Source organism: Anomaloglossus baeobatrachus, chromosome 11 (assembly GCF_048569485.1).
Source record: "Anomaloglossus baeobatrachus isolate aAnoBae1 chromosome 11, aAnoBae1.hap1, whole genome shotgun sequence".
Lineage (NCBI taxonomy): Eukaryota > Metazoa > Chordata > Amphibia > Anura > Aromobatidae > Anomaloglossus > Anomaloglossus baeobatrachus.
The window spans coordinates 152,747,451-152,768,392 of record NC_134363.1 but is presented as its reverse complement, the minus strand read 5'-3'; the positions used below and the strand labels follow the sequence as shown (position 1 = coordinate 152,768,392).

At 43.4% G+C, this 20,942-nt stretch overlaps 1 protein-coding gene across 1 annotated transcript; it reads left to right on the top strand.

Moving 5' to 3' along the window:
- The first annotated feature begins 3,608 nt into the window (after positions 1-3,608).
- TMEM52 (transmembrane protein 52) lies at positions 3,609-16,748 on the top strand. The gene is made up of 5 exons (XM_075327669.1): positions 3,609-3,779; positions 7,641-7,711; positions 8,396-8,440; positions 12,436-12,605; positions 15,269-16,748. The coding sequence occupies exons 1-5, from the start codon at positions 3,711-3,713 to the stop codon at positions 15,571-15,573; spliced, it is 660 nt and encodes a 219-aa protein (XP_075183784.1). The 5' UTR covers positions 3,609-3,710; the 3' UTR covers positions 15,574-16,748.
- The last annotated feature ends 4,194 nt before the right edge of the window (positions 16,749-20,942 follow it).

Below are 20,942 nucleotides of genomic sequence, written 5' to 3'. Positions count from 1 at the left end.
CTACTACAGGGTGACGGCAGGGAGTCATCCTGTGTCCATTGTCCTAAAGCCACCTAATTTCCATATCACAGGACATGGCCATGGATTTGTTGCTAAACCAGTTGTGTGAAGGGAAGGGGGTAGTGACACCAGGAGAGGGCTTCCTGACATGACTTGAATGTCATGATTTATCGTCATATCTCCGGATTTACCTCACAGATAGATAGATAGATAGATAGATAGAGGGATAGATAGATAGATAGAGGGATAGATAGATAGAGGGATAGATAGATAGAGGGATAGATAGAGGGATAGATAGATAGAGGGATAGATAGAGGGATAGATAGATAGAGGGATAGATAGAGGGATAGATAGATAGATAGATAGAGGGATAGATAGATAGATAGATAGAGGGATAGATAGAGGGATAGATAGATAGATAGATAGATAGATAGAGGGATAGATAGATAGATAGATAGATAGATAGATAGATAGATAGATAGATAGATAGAGGGATAGATAGATAGATAGAGGGATGGATAGAGGGCTAGATAGATAGATAGAGGGATAGATAGATAGATAGATAGATAGATAGATAGATAGAGGGATAGATATAGATAGATAGATAGATAGATAGATGGATAGATAGAGGGATAGATGGATAGATAGAGGGATGGATAGAGGGCTAGATAGATAGATAGAGGGATGGATAGATAGATAGATAGATAGATAGATAGATAGAGGGATAGATATAGATAGATAGATAGATGGATAGATAGAGGGATAGATAGATAGAGGGATAGATAGAGGGATAGATAGATAGATAGATAGATAGATAGATAGAGGGATAGATAGATAGATAGAGGGATAGATAGAGGGATAGATAGATAGAGGGATAGATAGAGGGATAGATAGATAGATAGATAGAGGGATAGATAGAGGGATAGATAGATAGATAGATAGAGGGATAGATAGAGGGATAGATAGAGGGATAGATAGAGTCCCTGTGAGCACACACTGCATTTCTCCCGAGCTGTAATGTAATGAGTTCACATTACCGGCCGTGGGAAAGCCCCGTGGTTACCTCTGCAGGCTCGTTGCGAGGCTGCATTCAGCCTGTGTCTGTCACTCGCTTCTGGATGCAAGCAGTGCAAGACATGGATTACGCCGGAGCTGTGTGTTTCGGGAGGGGTTAAAGAGGAGGCTTTTTTGTGTTTTATTTAAAATAAAGGATTTTTTGGTGTGTGTTTATTCACTTTACTTACGGGTTGATCATGTCAGCTGTCTCATAGACGCTGCCATGATCAAGCCTGGACTTAGTGGCGGCGATGCGCTGCCATTAACTCCTTATATTACCCTGATTTACCACCGCATCACGGCATCTGGAAGAGCCAGGGACACTCCGGGACTGCCGCATAATGCATGCGACAGTCCCGGGGCAGCTGCGGCTGATATTCTCGGCTGCAGGAGGAGGGGGACATTAACCCTGCCCCTCGCCCTCCCCAGCCTGAGAATACCGGGCCGCCGCTGTGTGCTTACCTCGGCTGGAAGGTAAAAATACGGCGGAGCCCACGTGTTTTGTTTTCTATATTTCCATTTGATTTGTATGTGTATTCTATGTCTGTGTGTGAGTGTGATGTGTGTGTGTTCTATGTCTGTGCATGAGTGTGATGTGTGTGTGTTTACTCTCTGCTCTGCTTCCTCTTCCTGTAATGACATCACTTCCCTGTGGGATTTCACGATTACATGGCAGTCAATGGAGTGAAATCCCGCAGCGACGTGCGGAAAAGAAGTGACATGCAATTGTTTTTGCTGCGGGAATCCTGCAGCAAAACATGCAGCTGTCAAAATTCGCCTAGTGCGCACAGCATTTTTATTTTCCCATAGGTTTTGCTGGTGAATCACTGCAGAGATTTTATGAACATTTTCTGCAGTGAAACATGCAGCAAAACCGCAAAAAATCCGCGGGAAAAAACGGCCAGTGCGCACAGGGCCTTAAAATACGCCAGAATTAAAGAAAGTCAAATAGTGTGTGTGTGTGTGTGCATATACGTATATACAGTATATACCGTATTTTTTGGATTGCGAGACGCAGTTTTTTCCCCCAAAACTGGGGGTAAAATGAGGGTGAGTCGTACAAAACAGATATGCATTACCCTGGCGGCGGTGGTAGAGTGGGGTCATAGGAGGCAAGGTCACAGTATGGGGTTGGGAGTGTCGTGGCGGGCACCATTGATCTGCGGGCGGGCTGCAGGGATGTCACTGCAGTGGAGCGACTCAGGAGGGTCTGGCCTCTCAGCGGTGGGTGCATTGAACTGACTGTGGGCTTCATTGAATCGCCTGCGGTTGACGCGATGGATTTCAAGAAAATGGCCGCAAAGGCGGCGCGTGCGCACATTGACGGGATGGACTTCAAGTAAATGGAGTCCTATCTACGCACGTGCCGCCTCCGCGGCCATTTTACTGAAGTCCATCTCGTCAACTGCAGGCGATTCAACAGAGCCCTGTCAGATCAATGGCACCGGCTGCCGAGACACCCCATCCTGTGGCCCTCCTGAGTTGCTCCACCACCGCAGAGTCACCCCCGCGACACCCCCTAGCCCACAGTATCGCCAACACTCCTGAGCCGCAACACTCCCTCCTCTGAGCCCGTAGCATCGCCCTGCCTCCTGTGACCATCCTAAGCCACTCCACCACCGCCGCTCCCCTTGGTGAGCATTAGGATTATAAGACGGACCCTCATTTTAACATTAAAAATATTTTTTGGGGTGAGTCTTATAAGATGGTACGTCTTATAAAACGAAAAATACGGTGTGGGTATATATACAGTATATATATATATATATATATATATATATATATGTATATATATACACATATATGTATATATATATATATATATATATACACATATATGTATATATATATATATATATACACACAGTATATTGGGCGGCACGGAGGCTCAGTGGTTAGCACTGCAGTCTTGTGGTGGCTCAGTGGTTAGCACTGCAGTCTTGCAGCGTTGGGGTCCTGGGTTCAAATCCCACTAAGGACAACATCTGCAAGGAGTTTGAGAGGGTTCTCCGGCTTCGTCCCACACTCTAAAGACATACAGATAGGGACTCTACATTGTGAGCCCCAATGGGGACAGTGTTGCCAATGTATGTAAAGCACTGCGGAATTAATAGTGCTATATAAATGAATAAAATTATTATTATATATTCTCTATATTTATACTACATGTAGTGTAAGGAAAGTTGAACAGTTGCCCAAGCAACCAATAGTGTTCGAACAACCAATCAGAGCTCTCTTTGCATTTTCAACTGCACCTTAGTAAGATGTAAGCTGAGATGTGATTGGTTAGTGATAAACGTGCTGTATTATGATGGACTATGGAGAATAGGGAAAGTAGAACGGTCGCCCCCAGCAACCAATGGCGTTCAAGCTACCAATCAGATCTCTGTTTACATTTTCAGCTGTGAGTTAGAAGACTGTAATCTGAGCTGTGATTGGGTGAGCCCCGCGGTCCCGCGCTCTGTAGTCCTGCAGTCTGCCGCGCGCTGTGGCAGAGGACGGGCGGAGCCGGCTGGGCGGGGCTCGGCGGAGGGGCGGGCGCGCGGCTATAAACCTCGGTGATGTCAGCGGCTCGTCCACACTGTGTATTAGCGCCGTCCTTGTTGTGAGCGGCCGTTAATCCTCCGTATAATAAGTCTCCTGAGGTGGACGCCATGGCGGTGTGTGGACATTACCCGTCGGGGAGGCGGTTGCTGCTGCTGCTCGGCTTTCTTCACATGACGGTAAAGTCTCCCCCCTTCTCGGGGCTTCTTTGTTCTCTGGACACGGGGGGCCCAGCACGGTGCGAGCCTCCTCCTCACCCACCATAGCAGGGCCTGTGTGAAGAGGCTCTGCAGCAGCTCACCCTCCTATGTCTCCTGCTGCATTGTATGGCATCCCTCCTCAGATGCCGGCTCCTGGGTGGCCTCCCCTGCCCCAGATTATCACCCAGGAGCCGGCAGACATGAAGGCACCCGGACACCTCTAGACTAGCAGCATCATGTTACTCTAGATCTGTGAGCCGGGCTTTATGCTGCAATATTTCTTCCATGCATGCCCCCCCCCCTCTTTTTGTAATTGCCAGATCTAGAATATGATGTGTTTTTTTTAGATTTATTCCCAAAATATTGAATGAGTAATTTACTGCTGCTGGTGGTCTAACCTCTAGCCCCCCCCCCTCCCAAGTCAGGGTTCTGAATCCCAGGGACTGGACCCTTCTTGAGTGGGGTGCAGGTCTGTGCCATTGTCTATGGGACTGCAGGAAGAAGCAGACTGGCTTTGGGGTTTCAGAGCTGCATTTTTTGGGTTATAGGACTTTCATGACTTCCTATGATGTGTTCTAGATGACTTTTTGTATGAAGTGGTTTAGATTAAAGGATTACCCCCCCCCTCCCAAAAAAAGTTCACATGCTTCAACTACCTCATTCATTGTCTATGGGACTGCTGGCGAAAGCTCAGTTCTTGGGTTATTCAGCACTGATCTTTGTATTGGAGCTGGTCTGAGCAATCAGTAAGGCTATGTGCCCACGGGAGCTCGTACCTGCGGATACATCCACAGGTACGGCCACAGGTTTACCGCAGCTGCCCACCGGCATAGTACAGCGGAATAGCTCAACCTGCGGATTTTCATGCGATTTACCTGCTGTCATCCCGGCCTCTATCTCCATAGTGGAGGGTCGGGATTTCTGCAGGTAAGGCTGCTTTCACACATCCGGTTTTTGCTGAGCGGCATAATATGGCGCTTTGCAGAAAAAACGCAACCTTTTTTTTTTTTTGCCACCGGTTGCGTTTTTTCCGCATAGACTTGCATTAGCACCGTATTGTGCCGCATGGCCTTGCGTTGTCTGGATTTTGCCAGATGCGGCATATGTAGCCCATGCGGCGGCCGGATGTAACGTTGCCTGGCACTTTTTGTGTGGCGAAAAAAAATTGGATCCGGCGCGATTTACAATGCAAGCCTATGGATGCCGGATGCGGCGTCCTGCGGCAAAAACCGTATCCGGCCGCTGGATGCGTTTTTTTTTTTTGCACTGCGCATGCTCAGTATCAAGCCGCAGCCGTCAAAAAACGTACGGGCCGTATGGAAAAACTTATGCAACGGCTCCGTTTTTTTCGCTGCATCCGTTGCAGAGGTTTTTGAGGTGTTTAAAATTTGTAAATAACCTTTATGCGTTTATATTGTGTTCTAGATTACCAGTAATGGGCTATGTTCACACGTTACGTTGTTGCTTATTTTTTTTCTTTCTGCTGCGAAAACTTATTGGCAAAAACACTGCTTTTGAGCTGGTTTACGTTTTTGCGGACTGCGTTTTTGCATCGTTTGTCTACTATACATATGTAATAAAGTTACTCCACTAATGCAGTAAAAAAGCAGCAGTTGCGTCAGTGATTTTACATTTTTCTTATTTCGTTTCAATAGTGAAAAAACACCAAGATATTGACACACTGCTTCCTTCAAAAAAAAAAAGCAGCAGTTCAACATTTAAGGCTATGTGCGCACAGTGCGTTTTTCGCGGCGTTTTTGCGCGTTTTTCGGGTGCGTTTTTGGCCTCAAAACTGCAGGACTTTGCTTCCCCAGCAAAGTCTATGAGTTTTCATTTTTGCTGTCCGCACACATCTGTTTTTTTTACCTGCGTTTTTGAGTTAAAAAAAAAAAATGGACATGTCAGTTCTTTCCTGCGTTTTTCTGCGTTTTCCCCCCATGCAATGCATTGGAAAAACGCAGCAAAACGCAGAGATCAAAAACGCAGCAAAACGCAGCCAAAAACGCACCAAATCGCGGCAAAAACGCATGCGTTTTTTGATGCGTTTTTTCGACACAGGTGCGTTTTTGTGCGTTTTTAGCGGCCAAAAACGCACAAAAACGCAGCGTCAAAAAGACGCAGTGTGCGAACCTAGCCTAAGTCAGGGGGAAAAAGAAGCATTCATGCATGAAATTTCTGAAATCTCAGAGCTTCTGCTGCTTTTAATTTGCATAAGGCTATGTGTGCACGCTGCGTTTTTTGGGTGCAGTTTTGGTCTGAAAACTGCATGACTTTGCTTCCCCAGCAAAGTCTGAGTTTTCATTTTTGCTGTCCGCCCAGTGCAGTTTTGTTTTAGGTGCGTTTTTGTGGTGGCCACAAAGATGCAATATGTCAATTATTTGTTTTTGCCAGCGTTTTTCACCCATACAATGGATTGGGGAAAAAAAGCGTGAGGTTTTTTTTATATGCGTTTTTACCGCAGGTGTGTTTTTGCGGCAAAAAATCTGCATCTTTGTGGTCACAAAGACAACGTAATAAGCCTTAGGCTATGTGCGCACAGTGCGTTTTTGGCGGCGTTTTTGCGCGTTTTTCGGGTGCGTTTTTGGCCTCAAAACTGCAGGACTTTGCTTCCCCAGCAAAGTCTATGAGTTTTCATTTTTGCTGTCCGCACACATCTGTTTTTTTACCTGCGTTTTTGAGTTAAAAAAAAAAATGGACATGTCAGTTCTTTCCTGCGTTTTTCTGCGTTTTCCGCCCATGCAATGCATTTGAAAAACGCAGCAAAACGCAGAGATCAAAAACGCAGCCAAAAACGCACCAAATCGCGGCTAAAACGCATGTGTTTTTTGATGCGTTTTGTCGACGCAGGTGCGTTTTTGTGCGTTTTTAGCGGCCAAAAACGCACAAACGCAGCGTCAAAAAGACGCAGTGTGCGCACATAGCCTTAAACTAAAAAAAGAGAATGCAATGTGTAAACATGGCCAAAGGCAACATTCGGATGTCAGTTATTGTATGCAAAAACTGACTTCAGTATTTTTTGATCAGATTTTAATCAGCTTGGACAGTCTGCTTTTATAATCCATTTTTATTGCATGCCCCCATCCCCTAAAAAGTAATTTGAGTACTGTGTAATATTTTATTATTTAATATTTTATTATTTAATATAATATTAAATAAAATATTAAATAATAAAATATTAAATAATAAAATATTACTTTTTATTATTACTTTTTATATTATATTTTATTATATTTTATTATATTTTATTTTTTATTATATTTTTTTATATTATATTATTGGCAATTTTGATTTTGGACTTCGATTGATGGGCATGTATTTTTTGGTGCCAACCACTCGGCCTACAAATAGACTGTGAGTGGCCTCCTAGACTAATTATCAGTTCTATCTGAAAAAGCACAAAATGTGTACGTGAGAAACAGACGCCTGAGCCTTAAAGTAGTTACAATTTTGTTTTGTTCCAAATTAGCGCAGACTTCTAGATTAGGGTTATTGTAATCTAGATTTATTCCCCCCCACCTAATATTGTCGATTTATAGATTTTTGTGGCTTTAGATATAAATCCTCATCTGGTCATCCGGATTACAGGTGATTTCTTATGTGAATGTGTTATTTAACAGGACAGTGTGTATGTAGTGTAATCTCCGGGGATCTGGTGTCTGCCGCAGTCTGGACTCCTCGCTCTGTAGGTGCCTGTGTGAATTATGATTTCCTGGCAGCCTCATTATGTCATGGCTCGGCTATGTCTCTAGGTTGTTTATTTTTACAGGATTATGAGAACATCGGGTGCTATTTGACATTCACCTCCCATATAATTTTTTCTTTTTCCTCTTTATTTTGCAGATTACTTTGTGTATGGCAGATGATGATGATAATAGTTTTGAGAATGGCCACAACCATGACTGTGAAGTTGGGTGAGTTTTTTTGTTTTTGTTTTGTTAAATTTATTTATACTAATATAATTTACTAGTTTTTGTTTTTTGTATTTTTCCATAAAAAAAGTATTAATAGTTTTACTTTTTTTTATCAATTATTATATCAAGTTTTAATATATTTTGTGTGTGTGTGTGTGTGTGTGTGTGTGTCTATAATATATTAGGGATGATCAAATACTTCTATTCGGCTTCGCAAATATTTTCCGAATAACTTGCCGCTATTTGACTTTTCGCGAATATTCAATGCGCAATGTAAGTCTATGGGAAACTCGAATGACAACTATTCGGTACTATTCAGGCTTCCATAGATTTATATTGCGCATCGAATAGCAGCGAGGTATTCGGAAAATATTCACGAAGCCGAATATTTTAGATAAATATTAGGGATGATCGAATACCTCAAATATATAAAATTTGAATATTATATTTTATACATTATACTATAATATATTATATTTTTTATTTATTATATTTTTTATTTTATATTTCTATATTTATATTTTATATATTAGTTTATATTTTAGATATTGTTTTCTATAAAATAGAATATATAATATAAATATAAAAATATATACTATACTATATATAATTGTATTTTAGATTAGATTTTATCTAATATATTTTTACATTTTTTAAAAAAAAATTTTTTTTTTTCTTCTCCAGCAATTGCTCTCAAGGCACAAACTGGGTCAACCTGTGGTATGTCTGGTGAGTATTAACCTTTTTCTTGCGTGTTTTTTTTTTTTTTTTTTTCTTCCCCCTCTTTTTATGGTCCATTTATTGTTGCTCATTTAGGCCTAACCCTTCACTACGCTGCCTATAAAAGTGACTCCTGTACAAAGTGATTACATAACTTATAGGCATCCTCAAGTTTTCTGAACTTGAGAAATGTGAATGCTGAGGGCAAACTTTTTATGGGACTTTCTTTGATGTTTGCTCCCCTCTTCCCAACTGATAACAGGGAGTAGTTGAACTCTATCAAGCAGCTAATATGGAAGGCGCAGATTATAGATTTAGCTCTAAGTGTTGCCATACGTTTCCATCCTCATTATTGAATGGACTGGCCGTGTTATTTTGATAAAAGCCACGCTTGTTTACCTAGCTGCTTTTCCTGGATTTTCGTAGTATTTGCACATTTTGTGCCATCTGTTAGGTCCTGAAAGCGACTTCTTCTCTGTGCTGCTGTGAAATTGAGGCTGATGTTTGTTTTCCGACCCCGCTGGCATTAAAAGCTGGTACAAAAATAGACTTCACCATGTGTCCTGAAAGCTTCAGCAGTGGATCATGTGAGAATAATCGCCCTCGTGTTCATCATGTGATGGGCCCTGTGCCTTTTTGACTTGAGAGTTTCAATGAATCGTTTGGTTTTTATTTGCCTTGTGCTTGGATTATATGCAATGTGATGGATGAGGGTTTCTCATTGCTAACGTATTATGCGTCTATGTAAAGTATCCCGAGACAGTAACAGTATCCATTAAAGGCATGTACCTTGGAACTGCAGGGTCTCATATGATGATTGGGGCTCTTCTGACCACTTTAAGAGGAAACACAAAATGTGCCAAGGAGAAAAGATTTCCCCTTAGACCCCACTATAGCTTCTCATACAGTCAGATCGGACCTCATACTTTGCACTGACAAGGGACAACCATTCTGAAACAGTGTCTGCAAATTTAGGGTTTGATCTGGTATAAATCCTAAATCATATAAAAAGCTCATTAAGGAGCCACTTTTGACTTCTAGCATTGCTACTGGTGGCATGAGAGTTCGTCTCCTTCCTCCCTAAAGGGACAGTTTTAATATTTCCCAGAGGAGCATTGCAGCTATAAGACTCCTCACTGGCAGCCAGAATTGGCTTGTCAGAAAAGATTTCCCCCTAGACCCCAATAAATTGGGTAAGGCATTGTTTGAACCCGTCCCTACTGGTATTTTATTTAGTGAGAACTCATCAGGGCAAATACAGTGGACCCAGTGGGCACTCACTGCGGGTGGGAAAAAAAGATCCTGGCACTTAAATAGGAAAGGGTTCTTTACAGTTAGAGCAGTCGGACTGGAATGTACTACAAGAGGTAGTAACGACACACTAACATTTTTTTTAAAAGTGTTGGATTATTTCCTTGTAAACAAAACATTGTCTCTTATAAATTGTCACCAAATATTTGGTTAAGGAAGGCTGAACTAGATGGACTTTTGGGATTTTTATTTTTCAACCTAGGTAACTGTTATTGTACAAGGAGGGGAGGAGGTGAGCTGTGCCATCACCTATTGTGGTGGGATCTGTTGTATAGAGGGGTTACCTGTCATTGTAATTCAGTCTGATGGTAATATTACTATAAAAAAATAAAGCTAAAAAAACCAGCTCATATCTTTTTAGCAGGGGTGTAAATAGAAAAAGGTGCAGGTATTGGAATCGCACCTGGGCCCTGCAGTCTATGGGGCCCCAAAAGTCCCTTTGGACTGTAGAAAGACTAATTCAATTAAGAGTTGCAATAATTGGGGGCCCAGTTGGATTTTTTGCATCTGGGCCCATGAGCATAAAGTTATGCCACTGCCCTTTAATGTGTATGGATGTTGGGCAGAGCGTGCACATATACATACACCTTTCAGCTGTTCAGAGGGAATCAATACTCAAAATCACAGTTCCAGTATCTTTTGCAAAGTTCTACCATTCCCTTGTATTGTGGACTTCCATTCGGCCCACCTGGTAATATCCCACTTGTGGGCATCTATAAAGAACAATCCGGCAGCTTGTTTTTGGGTTTTCGCACCAGCCCCCAGATCGATCATTAGATGAGGCTAGCGTATAGGATGTTCGTTTGTTTGGGGGGGGGGGGGATCTGTCACTTTGTGGCTCTATTTTTAGCCTTTGCTATGTTTGCAGCTGTTGCTGGTAATTGGCCCAAGGAAAACAAAGACTAGGTCTATTGAAGGTCTATTTTGTGAAGGTCTATTTTGAGAAATGCTAAGATTAAAGCTATGGGGGCCATTGCGTTTGTAGTGCCCTTAATGAGGAAGTTATGCATCTGGATGCTGATCTCTGACCAGGCTGACTGCGGATGTCAATGGGCTTTGTTCTGGTCCCCGTAGATATCGACCATAGGAAATCCATGCTGCTTTGTTCATGACACCTCTAATTTATTGCTGTGGCATGTGGAGGAAACCGTCCTCCATATTGATTTACTGTATAGAATTAAATGTAGTAGAGGCTTAAAGGCAATGTCAACCATATTTATTTATTTTTTTTTTCATTAGCAAATTTGGAAATAGTCTTTCCTCAGGATGTTCAGGACTGTTATACTATATCATATTATATACATTATATTATATATTAGGCAGTTTATCATTAGTAGAGGCTATGAAAATCAGATCTGGGTGAGGGTGCAATGCCCAGCACCTATCAGCCAACTGTCTGCAGCACCATGTCCTGGTCATTGTTTACTGGGCACAGGGCTGTACATTTTGAAGTGGCTTTGTGCATTACTGCAGTCCCGCTTGGATTCCTTTTTTTTTTTTCGGATTATAAGACTCACTTTTCCTCCCAAACATTTGGGAGGAAAATGAGGGGTGCATCTTAAAATCTGACTATAGCTTACCGGGGGGGGGTGGGGCTGTCTGTGCGGTGGCTGAGTGCCTGTGGCTGCGTGTGGGCAGCCGGGTGCCTCTGTCCTGGAGGCGGGCTCTGGGCTGGCGGGCGGCTGTGCGGACTGCGGTGGCTGTGCAGCAGGTGTCCCAGTGTGTCACTGGTTTCAGTTTCAAATGATGGTGCTGGGAGTCAGCGTGTGCGCAGAGAGAGCTTGGATGAGAGCTCCATGTGCGCATGCGCCGCTCGAGGCGCCATCATTTGAACTGGGACTGCAGACAGACTGGAACACTTACCGCACTGACCCGCTGCTGCCACCATGGACCCGCCGTGGCTGCCAGCATAACCTCTGCCTCCTGTGATCCCGCTTCAACACCACTGCTGCCCCCGTCCATTAAGATAACATTGGAGTATAAGACGGACCCAATTTTTATTTTTTTACTTAGATCTCTAAATTTGGGGTGCGTCTTATGATCAAACGAAAAATACGGTAATTAAATGGAGCTTCAAAGAGATGTAATATTGGGTGCAGACCATACAAAATGGCTATATCTACTAAACAATGAAGTGACACTTGCTGGACTGCTGTGGCTACTTAATCCAAGCAGGGTGCAAGAGTTGGGCCACCTCTAATCTGATATGCATGGCCTATCCTAGGAATAATCCCAGTCATGCGTTTCCCTCTCCTGTATGTTTGTATTGAGCATTGGCGCCCAACGGTCCCGTATTCGGAGGTGTAAGAATTGCAATCTGACATTGTGCACACAATATTGCCAATGACTGGAGATCAGGGACTGCACCCCTTACCTTTGGTCGTATCTCAAATACTTTCCAGCCTAAAAATAAAAAGGAACAATAACATTCTAGCATTTGTCTGTAGCCTAATTGGTTTTTAGAATGCGCTGCCTAGATTTTTTGGTGTTTTACTGATGTCCTGTAATTGGGAGTTTTTGTTTTTTGCTTTATTTTTCGGTGCCAACTATAAATTAGGACTAGTCCACTGCGTTTCCATTATGCTATTGTATCTGGTCCCTCTTACAAAGCCTTTAATTACCAGCACTGGCGGAGGGAAGCATTTTTCTGTCTGTGTTTACGTAGACTCGAGCCTGGTTCTTTCTCTCCCCAGGCTGATCCTGGTCACCATATTCCTGCTGTTGCTTTGCGGGACCACGGCCAGCTGCATCAAGTTCTGCTGCAAGAAGAAGAAACCGCCCGTGCAGACCCTGCCAAACCATCCCTACGAAGTGACGGTGATCGCCATCGATAATGACAGCACCATCCACAGCACAGTTACTTGTAAGTAGAATCGGAGCAATGTCAGCAGTACAAGGTCAAACCACCGCTGGATAGTCTACATAAACCCGCAGACATCGCCACTGGTTTTATGCTATTAACGGCATTATATGTGGCACCATAAACAAGTCTGCAAACGAATGACTCCGAATATGTTAATATTTGGACCACAATAAGAGGTTTTCTAAACCGTACCCATTTTCAGATATGCCAGTGGAGCATTCAGTGTTATTTTAAAGAGCCTTATGTAAGCAGAACCTTTGTTAATATACTGGCATGAAAATCTGTGAAGGGCTAAAGAAAAAAAGCTGCTGCACGTGGACAGTGAAGTGTGTGTGGTTTCACTTGGGGAATTAAAGGCAACCTATCAGAGCCACCACCTCTACCATTTCAGAGCCTCAGGCTATGTACCTGCGGATTTTGCTGCGGAAAACCTGCAGATTTATCTGTATTTTCTGGATAAATCCGCAGGTTTTAGCAAGCACAGACACTACCCATATTATCCTATGGGACATGGAGAGTGCTGTGTCCATGCTGCGGTATGTGCGGGTGCGGAATATGCTGCGGATGTCCCACAGCCGCACGTAATTGCATGTCAATTATTCCTGCGGAAATATCTGCGGAATTCCCGCTCCTCCACTATAGAGAGAGAGGCCGGGACTTCCGCAGGTAAATCGCATGAATGTCCGCAGGTTTACCGTAGATATTTTGCTGGAATCCCGCAGCCAATGGGTAGCTGCGGATTCTGGGGTGCAGCTGCGGGAAACCTGCGGATAGATCCACAGGTACATTGTCCCATGGGCACATAGCCTTAAACCTACTTGATGATCACCATATTGTTCGTTTTATAAGATGCACCCTAAATTTAGAGGGGGAGGGAAAGGTTAAAATAAAAAAAATATGGGGTCTGTTTTAAAATCCAATGGTGTCTTACCGGGGAGCGGGGTGGTGGAGTAGCGGGGGTCACAGGAGGCAGGGGCGCAGTTCTGGAGTACAGCGATGCAGGGGGGCAGATGCTCACTGCAGGTGGCGGCGCTGTGCTTTGGCAGCAGGAGTTGCTCTGTGCTGGTGCTCACTGCGGGCGGTGAGGCACTGGCCATTCTGAAGATGTCAGTGGTGCACGCTTCAAAGAAATTTACGGCTGGAGTCAGCACCTGCGCAGATTGGGTTATTGGCTCAATGACAAGCTGAGATCTCATCTGTGCACGCGCCACCACCGGTCGCCATTTTCCTTAAGTCTGCTGCTGGGACATCAATGGGCCGGAGACAGAGCGTGCGCAGGTGAGCTTGAGCTGAGGGCGCCATCTGCGCAGACTCTGGGTGCTATTATTTGAAGACATCACTGCTGACTTTTTCAGAATGGCCCATGCCTCACTGCCTGCCGCACACAGCAGCGCCCACAGCACAGCGTTGCTCCGGCCTCCTGTGACCCTTCACCACCTCCCTGGTAAGCCACATTCAGATTAAGACTCACCCCTCATTTTCCTCCCAAAGTTTTGGATGGGAAAAGTGCATTTTATAATACGAAAAATACGGTAAGTCTTTGTGCAAACAGTAGCTCTGATATATACAAGGGGTTCAGCCCACTAACTGCCATTCAACTCCTTGTTTGCTGATCTTCAGACATTAAATATCCTGTTTACAAAGGCCAGCCTGGAGACGCACAGTGAGCAATCAGTGCACATAGCCTGCCATTGTTCTCGGCAGCACAAGTCCTGTTTACACCAGTCGATGCACCGCCAAGCATGATTGTTTGTGCAAACTAAAAGATAATTTCACCCACCGAACAAACATTTTGCAAGTTCGTCAGGTGATCGGCAGCCTGCTTACAATGCAGAATTATTATGAAACTAACTTTTTAGTAATCATACAGTGTAAATGGCAATTAAAATAACTTGTATTGCCATCCACTTCATATTCTAATTACATAGGACTATTTGGCCTCGGATGGTCATATTCATGTTTTTCTCACTTGCCAAATTTGAGTAAGGCAGACACTAAAGGGTACTTTCCACACAACGATATCGCTAACAATGTATCGTCGGGGTCACGTCGGTGACGCACATCCGGCGCCGTTAGCGATATCGTTGTGTGACACAAAGGAGCGACTATCAACTATCGCAAAAACGTCAAATCGTTGATCGTTGACATGTTGCGCCTTTTCATAATATTGTTGGTGGTGCATGCCGCTGGTTGTTCGTCGTTCCTGCGGCGTTGCATATCGCTGTGTGACGCCGCAGGAACGACTAACATCTCCTTACCTGCGTCCACCGGCAATGAGGAAGGAGGTGGGCGGCATGTTCCGGCCGCTCATCTCCACCCCTCCTCTGCTATTGGGCGGCCTCTTAGTGACGTCGCTGTGATGCCGAACGCACCTCCCCCTTGAAGGAGGGATTGTTCGACGGTCACAGCGACGTTGCTGAAAAGGTATGTGCGTGAGACGCTGCCATAGCGATAATATTCGCTAAGACAGAGATCAGCAAATGCCGCAAAAACGACGGGGGCGGGTGCTATCGCTAGCGATGTCACAGCGTGTAAAGCACCCTTAACTATGCCCAATTTCTGGGGAGATGACTTGTTGATGACGAGTGTGGTCAACCTCTACATGGCTTAATGGAGAGCATGGTTACCCGCCGTCTAACTCTTTCCTTTCCATCTCTTTGCAGCATACAGCTCTGTGCAGTACCCTCACATGTTTGCTTTTGGCGACCCTGACCGAAGTGCTCTGTCACCCCCAGCTTATAGCCTATATGCTCTAGAGCTCCCACCGGCCTATGAAGAGGCCATCAAGATGGCCAAGCCCAGCAATGAGGTTGGCGCCTCTACGACTGGCCCAAAACTAGAAGACATCACAGAGCACGAGGGACCTGAAGAGGAACCAGATCAGCAACCGGAGCAGCAAGCCGTATCCAGTGTCGCTGACTCACCGCCTCAGTATGAGGAGACTGACGTTACAAGCCCTATCCAGTGATGACTAACTATAGATCAGGAACCCTCTCTTCCCGCAGCTTGGCTTGGAATCTTAAAGGATCGTGTTCTGCCACAGTTGCCAGGGGATAAGATCCACCTCCCTCCCCCCAATCTGTTTGCAGCACTGTGACCTACATATAAGGCTTGAACTTTCTAATGAAGCCTTCAGGTCCTTTGCGCTCTCATATCATGTGAACAGGATATTTATACTCCGCGTCTGTCCTGTAAATACCTGGTGTCTCTTCTCCCTGCAAATGGAAGTTGTAACAGACTGTTCTGAAAAAACAGCATTGGTCCTCACAGCTTTGTATTTGGCTTTTCTAGACAGTTTCCCCTTATGTTCACAAGGGAATATACAGTAGCAAAGCCTACTTGCTAACATGGGGTGCAAGTAAGTGGTTTAAAAAAAAAAAAAAAAATGGGGAGCAGCCATCACTGTTCAGTGGTGGTTTCCAAATCCATATTGTATTGCTAAAAAAACAAAACAAAAAAACCTTGTAAATATTTTGAGCTCCCAAGTTATAATGTAGCGATACTGGTTCTGTAAATGTAACTAGGCAAATTTACCATTAAGGTCTCCAGATAAGTCAGTGACAACGAAGGCAGGCACGGAACTGTGGCTGTATCAGTTGTCACCAGACAAGTTTTTAAAATTTCGATCCAGGAATATGTATTGCATCAACAACTCCATTGCATTAATTTTTGTGCCCCCCTCCCCCCTGTGTAAATGATATAAATGTGCAGTCCCAGTAGTGTTGAATTTACCCTAATTTGCTGGATGCCCCACATAAGAGTGACTATGCACAGTACATGTAGCATGATTTACCTCTTCACCAGTTTGTGCCAACTCTCCTGAACATTCCACACCTCGGGATTGAGGTTCCTATCAATCTTGTGTCCTCCTTCTTGCAGAAGGATCCATTTTTTTTTATCTAGCAAATTGCTGGCATGAGAACTCGTTGCTACGTAACGGAATTTACTTCTGTAAATATCCAGATCTTTGTGTCGAAGTATGTAATTTGTTTTTATATATTTTTTTTTCTTTTGATGTGTATAGCAATATAGATTAGCAGTATGTTTTAACGTATAACTTTAAAATATGTATAACAATTTATTATTTTTTTAATTAACGAATGTTCAGTATGTATAATGCCAATAAAACTAACTGCTCAGTAACTTGTGTTTAATTTACTTTTCCTATCAATTTTTGGAAAATGTAGCTGTCTGAGTAATATACACCAACTGAACCCACATTCTGATATATTATAAAGGGACTGATTGGCTAGGGACTGATTGGCTAGGGACTGATTGGCTAGGGACTGATTGGCTAGGGACTGATTGGCTAGGGACTGATTGGCTAGGGACTGATTGGCTAGGGACTGATTGGCTAGGGACTGATTGGCTAGGGACTGATTGGCTAGGGACTGATTGGCTCGGGACTGATTGGCTCGGGACTGATTGGCTCGGGACTGATTGGCTCGGGACTGATTGGCTCGGGACTGATTGGCTCGGGACTGATTGGCTCGGGACTGATTGGCTCGGGACTGATTGGCTCGGGACTGATTGGCTCGGGACTGATTGGCTCGGGACTGATTGGCTCCCTCGCGCATCACTGTATATAGGGAACCATGGTTGGGACACCATAGGCAGGCCAGCACCTGTGAGTGGTTGTGTGTCTATGGTGTCCAAACACTGGTTCTCTTTATACAGTGGCGTGAAAGTTTGTCCCCTTCCTGATTTATTTTTTTCTTTAGCATGTTTGTCACACTTTAGATGTTTTTTTCAGATTGCCAAACAAATTTTATATATTGTACAAAGAATACAAAATGCAGTTTATGAATGACAAGCAATCCAAACCTACAGGGCCCTCTGAAAGTGATTGCTCCCTAAACAGAACTGGTTGGGCCACCCTTTGCAGGAACAACTGCAATCCAGTGTTTGTAACTGGCAAATGAGTCTTACTACACTCTTGAGGACTTTTGGCCACTCTGCAGAATTGTTGTAATTCAGCCACATGGGAGGGTTTCTCTGTATTAACAGTATTCTAAGGTCAGACCACAGTATCTCAAATGGATTAAGGTCAAGACTTTGACTCAAGTCTTAATTTTTGTTTTTTCTTAAGCCATTCAGAGGTAGACTTGCTGGTGTGTTTTGGATCATTATCCTGCTGCAGAACCCCAGTGCGCTTCAGCTTGAGGTCACAAACACATGGCCAGATTTTGGTAGACTGCAGAATTCATGATTCCATTTACCAGCGCAAGTTTTCCAGGTCCTGAAACAGCAAAACAGCTGTAGACATCTCACTACCACCACCATGTTTTACTGCTTGTATGATGATCCTTTTCTGAAATGCTGTTACTTCTATGCTGGATGTAATGGAACATAAAACTTCCAAAAAGTTCAATTTTTTTTTTTCTTCAGTCCAGAGTATTTTCTCAAGTCTAGGAGATCATAAAGATGTTTTTCTGGCAAAGCTGAGACCAGCCTTTGTTCTCGATTTGCTAGGTTTTCATCTTTGAACCCTGCTATACAGACTTTTTGCCCAGTCTTTCTTATGGTGGACTCCTGAACACGGACCTTTAACTGAGGCACTTGAGGCCTGCAGTTGTTTGGATGTTGTGGGGTCTTTTACGACCTTGAGTCACTGCTGCGCTCTTTGGGTAATTTTGGTCGGCAATCTCTCCTCTTCCATGTTTTTGCCATATGTGGATAGTGACTTGCAATGGTTCACTGGAGTCTCAAAGCTTTAGAGATGGCTTTATAACCTTCACCGAAACTGATAGAAACAAAGTAATTGAGTTTTAAGGTTATGTGCACATGCTGCGTTTTTTTGATGCGTTTTTTTGTGCGTTTTTGGCCTCTAAAAACGCACCCGTGGAAAAAACATGCGTTTTTACTGCGATTTGGTGCGTTTTTTGCTGTGTTTTTAATCTCTGCTTTTTTCCAATTCATTGCATGGGGGGGGGAAACGCAGAAAAATGCAAAGAGAGAATTGACATGTCCATTTTTTTTTTTTTTTTCTCAAACGCAGCTTAAAAAAAAGTTGTGTGCGGACAGCAAAAATGAAAACTCATAGACTTTGCTGGGGAAGCAAAGTCAGGCAGTTTTGAGGCCAAAAATGCAGCGAAAAATGCACTGTGTGAACTTACCCTAATTGGTTCCGGAATTTATTTGGATCGCAGCATGTCGTCTAGCTTTTGAGGATCTTTTAGTCAACTTCACTTTGGTGGCTAGGGAGATTGAACTCTGTTCCAAAGATGTGATAAATCACAGTTTAAGGGTAAGTTCACAGTGCGTTTTTCGGGTGCGTTTTTGGCCTCAAAACTGCTTGACTTTGCTTCCCCAGCAAAGTCTGAGTTTTCATTTTTGCTGTCCGCACACAACTTTTTAAGCTGCGTTTTTGAGCTTAAAAAAAAAATGGATGTGTCAATTCTTGCGTTTTTCTGCGTTTCTCCCTATGCAATGCATTGGAAAAACGCCGCAAAACATAGCCAAAAATGCACCAAATCACGGTAAAAACGCATGCGTTTTTTGCCGTGTGTTTTTGTGCGTTTTTAGCGGTCAAAAAAACGCAGCGTGTGCACAGCCTAAGTTTCAAGGGTGAGGGGATCACTTTTTCATGTGGTTTGTAAGTTTAGAAGTTGTTTTGGTTTTTTTTTGGTTTTTTAGTTTGTTTTTTTTCCCCTTTAATAAAGACCTTCCTTTATAAACTGCATCTTGTGTTTTTTTTTTCTTTGTCTCATTTACATTTGTTTGGTGATCTGAAACATTTAAGTGTGACAAACATGCAAAAGAATAAGAAATCATGAGGAGGGCATACACTTTTTCAAACCACTGTATCTAACCTGGTAAAATGTATATTATGTGTATACATGGGGTATCTAGTGGTTCTAGTGACTACATTTCACACTTGGAACAATACAAAAATTCAATTATGGCCATTTATTCTTTTGGTAACATTTCTGTTTTGACTTGATTGTTTTCAATTTACTGGACAGTCTCCATTTCCTGGTACAAAATGCATTATGCTTGCTCTACTACCCTGCTGTTCATGCCTGTTACGGTACCTGTGGGTCCTGCAACGTATCAAAGGATAAAGAGGATGTACAGCGTCTATTACTGCATCGAGAAATGCTGCGGCACACAGGTCTGACGATTGCTGAGGCATCCACCCGACGTCTGCCAGTATTGTGCATGCATCCTATTAACAAGAATAGGACATGGGCTTATCTGGGAACTGACCCTTGTGGTGTGCAGCAGCATCCCCCCCCCTTCCCCCATGCTAAACTAAACTAAGGTGTTGCAGACCCCCTTTAATTTGTCCCTTGGAGAAACAAAGGCTGTTCAGGACTTCAATATCCCATTGCAGCTTGTATATAGTTCTCTATTGTTATCACTTTTCTCAGCCTGTTAGTGGCCATTTGCTTGCAATGCAAAGCAGAATACTTCAGTAATAAGGCACAAGTATCAAAGCCTGGTACCATTATGATACCAAGGCAGTTGAGATGCCCATAGGCATGGCCCCTGTGAATGCAAGTCTAAGTAAAGCATGAATTGCTATAAATGTACTTCCTTACCCAAAAAACTCAAGGCTCTCGGCCAATCACCAGGCTACAACTTTAACCCAAAAAAGGCTTGCTTATGCTTTAAAGGAGGACCATTCATTTGGTTTTAGTATCCTAAACTGGCTCTATCATGGATTAGTGGTTGCAGAGTGGAGTTAAACTGGTTTTATGTCTTAACTAGCTGTAGTACCCGGAATGTGCCCGGGATAGTAACGGTCTCTCTTCCAGTCTGTCTGTATTTGTATCAGTCTCTCTCCATCTGTGTCTGTGTATGTCTCTTTCCCCGTCTTTGCCAGTCTGTCTCTTTGCCCGTCTTTCTGTCTGTCGCCCCACCAACATCTTATTACCTCACACATAAGCTTCTTATACTAACAGTTTATTTTGTTCCTATAGCAACCACTGACAGTTGCTATTAATAACCTATAGGTCCCACCTCCATTCAGTTTAATGGAGGCAGGATTTTTTGGAGAGTAACTGTAAAGCGCGGGGTTAAATTTTCCCGCCCAAACAGTCTGACGTTCCCTGAGTCACATGTCTGTGCAAAATGTTATGACTGTAAATGCGATGGTGTGGATTTCTTTACCATACATACATTCATACACTCAGCTTTATATATTAGATTTCTCATCTGTTAGACATATTGGCTCAAAGTTTTAGATTCTAATTTATGCAAAGACCAAAAGGGCATTACAAGGTTTTGTTTTTGTATACTTTTTAATTTGGCTGATATTTTAAAGCTGGAGATGCCATGCATATTGACAAGGGGACAAAATTTTGACCCTAAAGGCCTGGACCAGCAGTATTC

Coding starts and splice junctions, on each gene's coding strand:
- TMEM52 (XM_075327669.1), top strand. CDS start 3,711: ATGGCGGTGTGTGGACATTACCCGTCGGGGAGGCGGTTGCTGCTGCTG. Junction 8,441..12,435: donor GTCAACCTGTGGTATGTCTG/GTGAGTATTAAC, acceptor TTCTCTCCCCAG/GCTGATCCTGGTCACCATAT. Junction 12,606..15,268: donor CATCCACAGCACAGTTACTT/GTAAGTAGAATC, acceptor ATCTCTTTGCAG/CATACAGCTCTGTGCAGTAC.